This window comes from Tupaia chinensis, unplaced genomic scaffold (assembly GCF_000334495.1).
Source record: "Tupaia chinensis unplaced genomic scaffold, TupChi_1.0 Scaffold000159_1, whole genome shotgun sequence".
In the NCBI taxonomy this organism is placed as follows: domain Eukaryota; kingdom Metazoa; phylum Chordata; class Mammalia; order Scandentia; family Tupaiidae; genus Tupaia; species Tupaia belangeri.
Genome location: NW_006159630.1, coordinates 6,092,694 through 6,102,529, shown reverse-complemented (window position 1 = coordinate 6,102,529; position 9,836 = coordinate 6,092,694). Strand labels below are relative to the sequence as shown.

Sequence of the window (9,836 nt, the reverse complement as noted above, 5' to 3'; positions counted from 1 at the left end):
CCCGCCGGTTCGGCCCCCGCCTGGGAGGGACCAGCAACGTGCGCGCCGCGGCACCGCCCCCTGGGACGCAGGCCAAGGGTCCAGCCCCCTGTCTCGTCCCGCCCTCCTCCCCCCCAAGTGCCACCAGCCCTGCCGCAAGTCGCAAGTCCCGTGGGGGCCACCCACCGGGCTGGCTTTCAAGGGCTTCCCAGGGCGCGCTGCACTCCTGGGCCTGCAGCTCCTGTGTGAAAGGATGTGAGGGGGCACACTCGCCCCTTCTTCCCCTCCCCAACCTGCAGGCCCAGGGCTCCCAAGGGGATGAGTGGACTGGCTGCCTCAGCCAGCACCTTTGCGTTCCAGACCCCTCCCTGGCGCTATTCCCGAGCTTGCCCCGCTGCTGACTGCAGAGAAAAAGCACTGCTGATGTCTGGATGTTTTCGCCCCTTAGCGACTGTTTACCCCTCCTGGGGAACTTGGGCTTTTCCAGACCCGAAGTAGGAAGTTGACATCATCTTCCAAGTCCCTTGTCAGAGGAATTCAGTTCTGGTCAACGGTCACCCGGTCACCCACCGGCACTGGTGTGCCTGCCTAGGGCTGGGGCTGGGGTCTCCCCAAGGAGAGGCATTGCAGAACCATCCAGATATGCAGGGAAACGCTGCATGGTGGCCTACCTCCCAGCGCTGCAATACAGACCCCGTGCAGAAAGGCGGAGCACCACTCAGAGAACAGGAGAGCTCTGACCCAGAGGGGCTCCAGCTCTAAGCTCTGGGAGCTGACTTAGGGAGGTTCAGGGGACCATAGGTACATCTGTCAGGGGTTACAGGTGTTGCAGAAAAGGAAGTGTTGCAGAAAAGTTGCTAGACAGTTCGTACTCTTAGTTCTTGGAAACTCAAGTTCGAAAACCACATGGCCAGGTCCTGTAGAGACCAGCAATCTGCCTTCAAGCAGCTTACAGAAGCAGGACAGCGTTCGGTTGGACGCCGCTCGTCTGGCAAGCAGGTTACCGACGACGCAGAACAGAGTCGGTAGTGCAGATTATAAACCGGACCGGAATAACCTTGAGGAGTCCATGCTCACAGAAAGGCATAGATGAATACAGGGAGAAGAGACACATTTCCCACGCACAAGAATTCCAAGTGGCTTTTGTAGCTGCTCGGAGGTTGAGCAGAACAGCCTTGCCTGTGGGTGCGCATGGTGACTCTCACAAAGGAAGAGTGAGTAGTTTTGCTGTGAAGAAGCCTAAGAGGGGCCAGCAAGTGGCGTGGTGGTTAAAGTGCTGGATACTCCCACATGGCTGACTATGGTTCAAGTCCTGGACCTGGCAGCTTGCTTTCACACTTGCTTTTCTCTCTCTCTCTCACCAAATTAAAATAAATGAATGAATAAATAAAATTAAATAATTAATTTTTAAAAAAGAAGCCTAAGAAACACTGCCCCAGCCGGGAACCAAGGGCACACGCAGTGACGTGGCACGCTGCTCCTCTTTTCCCTTGCCAGAGGGCACGCGAGCTCATCAGAGAGCGAGGCAGAGAGAAGGCCAATGGGGCCTCATTGCTTGCAATCCCTTCTCCATCCCTCCATCCTGTCAGGACTTTAGACACTTGGGAATCAGCAGTTAGCGTAATGGCTATGTTGCTGGACTCCCACGTAGCTGACCGCGGTTCACGTCCTGGACCCGGTGGCTTAAAACTCACGCCGGGCGCGTGTGCGTGCGTGCCCAAGATCCCGAGAGGAGAATGGAGGAGAAGGGATTTCGGCGTGACCATCCCCCCTGGGGGGTGATTTCTCGCTTTCTGTCTCTATGTCTCTCTCTGTCTGTCTGGCGAGCGCACGCGCCCTATAGTGAAAAACCTCTCCAAAAAAAAAAAAAGACACTCACACCCAGTGTGTTTTTCAAGCCACAGGGTCTGGGATTCGTACAGCGGTCAGACATGCAGGATCTGGCTCCCTGAACCACTAGGCCTCAGGCTGGCCTACCTGCGCCCTGGCTATGATGCGGTGCGGGTGGCTCTTCTTCCCACAAACACTAACACCTGTGTACTGAGGCGAAAACGCCGACAAATGCTGAGGGATGGTGTACAAAGTACCTGAACAGCGCCTCTCACGGTCATCGGACACAAGGGACAGGTGAGGAACTGTCAGCCAGAAAGAGCACACGTGCCCTATAGCAAAAAACTCTCAAAAAAAAAAAAAAGACATTATCGGTCATTTTTATTAGTGGTAAAGTCACAGGTACTGCTAGTGCCACTGCCGTGTACCCCCTCCATGTGAGAGAAAGCAGTGCTACGTGTTAGCTAGAGGATGGCGACATTAAAAATAGAAGTTGGGGGCCAGCAGGTGGCATAGAGGGTAAGGCACTGAACTCCCACAGGTTGGACACAGTTCAAGTTCTAGACCCAGTGACTTGAAACTCACGCTGGGCAAGTGAGCATGCGTGCCTGGCATTGCGAGTGGAGAGTGGAGAAGGGAGAAGGGATCGTGGTGTGGCCATCCCCTCAGGGGGTGATTTCTCACTTTCTGTCTCTGTCTCTCCAGCGAGCGCTCACGCCCTGTAGCAAAAATCTCTCTCAAATAAATAAACCAAAAAAAATTTATATAGAGTTTAAAAAATTTTTAAATGATCATAATCTTCTTTATATTACATTGAGTCACATATAACTTTACAGTGTATTACATTTCTTTTTCCAGAAGGAATACCATTTGTATCGGTCAATACAGAGACATTAAAATTCCCGTCATCATCATCCTATATAGAGTTTTTTTAGGCCAGCTTATGGCATGGTGGTTGAGGTGGCTGGATCCCACATGGCCAGTCGTGCAGTTAAAGTTCTGGACCCAGTGGCTTGAGAAACATGCCAGGCACATCTGTGTGCGTGCTCAAAATCCTGAAAGGAGGGAGAGATGAAAGAAAGGGGGTAATGTCTCCCAGGAGCCACACACCGCAGAGAGCTGTCTCTCAGAATCTCCCCCTGCTAAGGAGGGTCAGAGAAGCCCTGTAGCGTGCCCACAGTTGCCCAGCCAGGGTGCTAAGGCAGTGTGCGTGCCCCCGAAGAGCTGCACTGCGGGCAGTGTTACAGACCTTTGAAGTGATCTTGGGCAGGAGGGCCCAGGGGCCTGGCCCGCTCCCTTCTTTATGTGCATACCTCTACCTGGCCCTGCCCAGCCCTGAAGGCTCCACCTCCTCCAGACCCAGCAAGCTCGACCCTACCTTGGGCATCTCATGCTCCTGGGGACACCTGACCCAGTTGCAGTCAGCTCCTGCTTGCTGATCCACCCTGCAGATGTATGGAGATATGGGGCGGGTGCAGGGCAGCGCCCCAGGGTGAGGCTCAGGGCCTACTGGCCTCTGCTGGTAGGCACGGAGACAGAGCCCTGGGGTCTCTTGGAGACAGGTGAGGCCCTGGGCAGGGGAAGGAAGGCCACAGTTTGTTCACACCAGGGTCTGCCACGGGAAGGGTGGGGCTGCCTCCTGGGAGAATTCTTGCTAGTTTCCTGGGGCCTCCCTAACCGTACAGGCACTGGGAGGCTTGAGACAACAGAAATGCCTTCTGTCCCCGTTCGGGAATCCGGAAGGTGGCAGGCTCATTTCCCTCTGACTGAGGGACTTCTGTCCGCGGCTGCTCCCCGGCTTCTGGAGGTGCAGCAGGCCTCTTGGTGTGCCTCCGCTTGTGGGTACATCACTGCTGGGCCGTCTGTGTCTGCCCGTGTGCCTGTGTGTCCTCTAGTCTAAGGACGCTGACCATTGGCCAGGGCTGCCCGCTCCAGTGCCCCCTTGGTCTAACTGGGTCATGTCTGCAAAGGCCTTGTTTCCAGTTAAGGTCGCCTGCACGGGGACCAGCGGTTAGGGCTCGATTGGGTTTTTTGGGGGGACACAATTCAACCCATAACAGTGGCCAAGAAAGGAATCTTGGAGTGAGCACCAGGCCAGAGGGTCCAGAGGTCATGGGTGTCCCTTTGTGTTCCTGCCCCTCCCCCCGTTTCAGCACACACTGATGCCAACTTGCCCACTCCCGCCACGCCTGTCCTGTCCTGTAGCTCTCCAGACTTGAGGGTGGGAAAATACCTATAGATCCCCTAGGCAGCTGGAAAACTTTCAAAGGTGCTTAATGAATTAAAAACTAAGGGGAGGAGGAGACCAGCAGGTGGCATGGTGGTTAAGGTGCTGGACATTCCCACATGGCCAACCAAGGTTTGAGTCCCGGACCTGGTGGCTTGCTTTCTCACTTTCCCTCTCTTTCTCTTTCTGTGTCTCTCTCTGGTCAAATTAAAATAAAATCAATGAATAAATAAAATAAAATAAATAATCCTTTAAAAAAAAAAAAAAACTAAGTGGAAGTGGCAGTTGGTGGCGTGGTGGTTAAGGGTGCTAAGCTTCCACATAGCTGACTGCAGTTCGAGACCCAGACCTGGTGGCTTGCTTTCTTGCTTTCCCTCTCTCTCTCCTCTCTCTTCCTTACTTTGTTCCTCTCTGATCAAATTTAAATAAATAAAGTTAAATAAATTAATATTTAAAAAAACCACTAAGCTAAGGGGAAAGCCTTTTTTTTTTCCTGAGAGATTTTTTGTTATAGGGCCTGTGCGCTCGCCAGAGAGACAGAAAACAAGCAATCACCCATCCCCGCCGGAGGATGTGGCCACACTGCAATTCCTTCCCCTCTTGGAGTTTTGGGCAAGCATGCACACGCGCTCAGCATGAGTGTAAGTCACTGGGTCTGGAACTCGAACCACAGTCGACTACGTGGGAATCCGACAACGATGTAACCATTACGCCATCTGATGGTCAGGGGAAAGCCTTTCCATCTGCCATCTTAGCGAAGCTGCAGTGGCTCCTGCTGCTCTCCGGGCTTCACCATGCTGTCCACAGATGACAAGAAAGACGCCGGAAGTTGGCCAAGAAGGTCAATGACCCAGTGAACAAATCTGGGGGCAAGGCCAAAGAGAAGTGGCCCAAAGGTAGAGTTTGGGATGAGCTCAGTAACTCGGTCTTGATTGACAAAGTCTAAGGAAGTCCCCAACTCTACGTTCGCACCCAGCTGTGGTCGCCGAGAGGCTGAAGATCAGTTCCAGGGCCAGGGCAGCACTTCGGGAGCTCCTCGGCAAGGACTTATAAACTAGTTGGAAAGCACAGAGCGCAAGAGATACCAAGGGTGGAGGTGCCCCGGCAGCTGGTGAAGATGCAGGACCAGCACAACCAACTGTGCAGTTGGAAAGATAAAAACAGAAAAAGAAAAACTAAAGGGGATAGACAAGGCAAAACAGCACAAAAGAAGCCCGGCGGTGGCGTGTAAGCCGCCCCCTTACCCAGAGTGCCCCTGGGTCCTGTTGAGCCACCCCGAGCCCTGTCTCGGTTTGGGTTTTGGTTTTCTGCAGTTGCTGTTTGACAGCTGGACAGAGCTGCAGCTCACACTCGCAGCACACCGCTGGGCGTGCAGTCCGGTGGTGCTCAGTCCATGCACAGAATCCGACGTTGGGCAACGTAGGGCATCTGGCAGCATCTCTGCCTTTACCCACTACGTGCCAGGAGCACCCCGCCCAGTGTCCAGGCACTGCCAGTGTCCCCTGGGGGTAGAACCCCTGGGTTGAGACTCACTGCTTTGTGACAAGCCTGGCCCTGGGCAGGTTCCCCCTCATTGGTACAAGGAAGCTGTCACTCTGTCCTCTTCCACTCAGGCAGAGTCTACCTCCCATTGTAGGTATCAGAGCTTTGCTTTTCCAACTGTTTATACATTTCTTTAAAAAAAAAAAGAGTTGGAACCAGCAGTTAGCGTAATGGCTATGTCGCTGGACTCCCACGTAGTCGACCGCGGTTCGTGTCCCGGACCCAGTGGTTTAAAACTCACGCCGGGCGCGTGTGCGTGCGTGCCCAAGATCCCGAGAGGAGAATGGAGGAGAAGGGATTGCGGCGTGACCATCCCCCCTGGGGGGTGATTTCTCGCTTTCTGTCTCTATGTCTCTCTCTGTCTGGCGAGCGCATGCGCCCTACATTGAAAATCTCTCAAAAAAATAAAATAAAATAAAATAAAATAAAGAGTTTATCTTGGGGGCCAGCAGGTGGCACGGTGGTTAAGGGCACTAGACTCCCACATGGGCAACCACAGTTCAAATCCTAGACCTGGTGGCTTGCTTTCTCACTTTCCCTCTCTCTCTGTCACTGTCTGGTCAAATTTCAATAAATAAATAAATAAATAAAGTAATTATTTTTAAAATATTGTATATTTTGGGGACCGGCAGATGGTGTAGCAGTTATGTCATTGGACTCCCACATGGCCGACTGCAGTTCAGTGTGCGTATGTTTAGAGATTTCTACTATAGAGTGCGTGTGCTTGCCAAAGAGATATAGAGAGACAGAAAACAAGAAATCACCCCCTGGGGGGATGGCCACGCTGCAGTCCCTTGGCATAAGTTTTAAGCCACCAGGTCTGGGACTTGAACCGTGGTGGATTACATGGGAGTCCAGCAATGTAACCATTTTGCCATCTGCTGGTCCCCTGACTATGGTTCAAATCCTGAACCCAGTGCTTGAAAATCATACCAGGCACACATGCAGGCAAACCCAGGATCCCGGGAAGAGAATGGATTGCGGGGTGGCTATCCCCCTGGGGGTCATTTCTCACTTTCCCTCTCATCATCTCTCTTTCCAGTGACCACATGCACCCTGAGGCAAATATCTCTAAAAATAAGAAGCTTATTTTTATTCATGAGGGTGTGTGTGCACACAGGACAGGGAGCTGGGTGGGGTGGGTGCTCTCGACACGCTGAGACCCCCTTTCCCTGGCCCTCTAGTCTCTCAGGATCTTGGGCATCTGCTGCGTGGCCGTGCAGCTTCCGGTACTGCAGCTTTGGTGACGGCTGGACCGTCAAACCCCTGGAGACACCACGTTTGTGTCTGCGGCCTCTCCCCTGTCCTCAGTCATCCAGGGCTTTGGTGACGGCCTGGGGTGGGCGATGGGCCGTGGGAGTGACGAAGAAGAAACAAGGAAGGAGCCAGTGGACCAGGGAAGGGCCCTCAGTCTGGGCTGCTACAGGAGTCCCAGCCCCGGGGTATTTCCACACAGCAGAAATCTGCTCCTCCAGTTCGGGAGGTTGGAAGGCCGAGACCGTGGCTTCTGGGAGGGCCCACTCCAGGCCATGGACTACTATCACAGCAAGAAGGGAGCCAGAAGCAGCGGGGGCCCCTTTTCCCAGGGCAGACACTCAGGAGGGCTCCACCCTATGACTAATCGCTGCCCAGAGTCAGCTTGGGGGTTAGGATTTCAACGTATACAATGGAGGACATGAACGTTCAGACCACTGAACCCCATGCTTGGTAAGGAGCAGATGCCAAAGGAGAAGTGCCATCCCCTCTGGTTCGTGGGAAAGGCCGGGGGCACTACAGAAGTGGCATCTGAGCTGGGACTCAGGGACTGCCAGGACTCAGGCGGGCAGAGACAGTTGTGCAGGAGAGGAGCGGGGGAGACAGCCTGGGCGTGCCCAGTCAGCAGGCGGGTAACGAGTTCCGTACGCTGGTCCCGAGGAGCGCTTGCTCATGAACGGCCCCTGTGTGCCAAGGCTGGGAAGGGCAGGGAGCCCCAGGCACTAGCACCTCCTTCTCTGCAGCTTGGCAGCCAGGCTGCCCAGGTTTGCTGAGACCACAGGGACCCTTGGCACAGGGTCGGAGGGTTCCCAGGGCTGTGTTCCAGCCAGCCCCTGCTTCCCGGCCAGTGGCCTCTGCTAGGGGCGGTCCGCTCCCCCAGGAGGAAGGCGTGGAGATGGGATTCATGGGTGGTGGTCACTGGATATCCCATGTCCCTATTGCCCAGTACGCTCATTCCTAAGGGGCAGGGACTTGCTCACACCTGCCTCCCCCAGAAGACCCATCTTTGCCAGGACTCTGAGGTACAGGACGGCAGGTGAGGTTTTGCCAGAGGTCACGGAACTAGTCCTGCAGAGGAGGCAGAATGGAACCCAGGTGCAACCTGAATGACCCCAACCCTCATCTTCGACTCCATTGAGTACATTATTGCTTTTAAAAAATGAAAGTTGGGGCCAGCAGGTGGCGTGGTGGTTAAAGGCGCCGGATTTCCACATGGCTGACAGCGGTTCGAGTCCTGGACCTGGTGGCTTGCATTTACCCTTTCCCTTTCTCTCTGGTCAAATTTAAAAATAATAAAAATAATAACAAATGGAATTAAAATAAATAATTCTTTAGGGGAAAAAAAAACATGGAAGTCCATGGGTCTAGCAGACGGTGTAGCAGTTACATTGCTGGACTCCCACATGGTCATCTGTGGTTCAAGTTCTGGAGCTGGGGCTTGAAAAACTCCAGGCGCACGTGTGTGCCCGAGATCCCGAGAGGAGAATGGAGAAGCAATTATGAAGTGGCCATCCTCCCTGGGGGGTGATTTCTCGCTTTCCCTCTCACTGTCTGTCTCTGGTAAGCACACGTGCCCTAAGACAAAAATCTCTAAAACTTTTTTTTTTAAAGAAAAAGAAGTCACACAGAAACGAGACCAAGCAAGTGAAAAACATCCCAGGCAATGACAGCTACTAACAAGCCACTCCTTGCTCCCTTGTGTCTCTGAAAGATCATATCCCAGAAGAACAACTCTTTTTCTTTATCCTTTTGGTGCACTTTTCTTTTTTGGAGAGTTTTTTCTCTCTTGCCAGAAAGACAGAGACAGACAGAAAGACAGAAAGCGAGAAATCACCGCCCCCCAGGGGGGATGGCCACGCCACAATCCCATTCTCCTCCATTCTCCTCTCAGGATCTTGGGCAGGCACACACACATGCCCAGCATAAGCTTAAGCCACCGGGTCTGGGACTCAAATTGCAGTTGACTACATGGGAGTCCAGTGACATAGCCATTATGCCAACTGCTGGTCCCATTGATGCACTTTTTCTAAAAAAAAAATTTTTTTATGTAACTTTATTTATTTATTTAGATTTGACCAGAGAGGGACAGAGTGAGAGAGAGAAGGAAAGTGAGAAAGCAAGCTGCCAAGACCAGGACTAGAACCCATGGTCCCCCATGTGACAGTCCAGCGCCCTCGACCACCATGCCACCTGCTGACTCCACTTTTGATGCACTTTTAAATATTTGTTTTGTATTTATGACAAACGAACAGATTTAGATTATTGATAAAGAAGCAATTTAACAACATTTATAACAAAAACCAGCAGGGTAGTCCTGTGTCTCACCTGCTCCAATTCCTGTTCCCACAACCAGTTTTAACTCTTCCATGTCTTTATTCTTAGAAGAAAGCCCTCCCTGGTGGGGTGTGGTCACGCTATAATCCTCTTCCTGCTATTTCTCCAACCTCTCAGGATGTAGGACACGCACGCATAGGAGCCCAGAGTTTCCAAGCTGCTGGGGCCGGGACTCGAGCTGCAGTTGGCTTCATGGGACCTACTTCCCACGTGTAGGGCTTACCACTGCACTAAGGGCCGACCCTTCCAGATCACATGACTAGAAGCCTTGGACACCTGCAAGAATGTGCATGCTTGTGTTTCTGGAGACCTCAGACGCTGTGACTTCTCTCTGTAGATTCCCCGTGTTCTGGACCCCAGGCTCCTTTCATGGATCTCACTTTTTTTATAAAGCTTTTTTTTTTCTTTCTTGGAGAGGTTTTTGCTATAGGGCGCGTGCACTTGCCAGAGAGACAGAGACAGAGAGACAGAAAGCAAGAAATCACCTCCCAGGAGGGATGGAGGGGATGGCCACGCCACAATCTCTTCTCCTCCATTCTCCTCTTGGGATCCTGGGCACGCACGCACATGCACCCAGTGCGAGTTTAAGCCACCGGGTCCGGGACTCAAACCGCGGTCAACTACATGGGAGTTCAGCGACATAGCCATTACGCTAACTGCTGATCCCTCG

The 9,836-nt window shown here is 52.9% G+C and overlaps 1 protein-coding gene across 1 annotated transcript in view; it reads right to left on the bottom strand.

Annotated features, from left to right (window-relative positions):
- LOC102472364 (uncharacterized) overlaps positions 1–9,836 on the bottom strand; it is a 26,308-nt gene that overhangs the window by 5,081 nt on the left and 11,391 nt on the right. Inside the window, 3 exon segments of the mRNA XM_014586674.2 lie at positions 1,957–2,019; positions 3,188–3,254; positions 5,009–5,090. Coding sequence (XP_014442160.1) covers positions 1,957–2,019; positions 3,188–3,254; positions 5,009–5,090 — 212 coding nt within the window.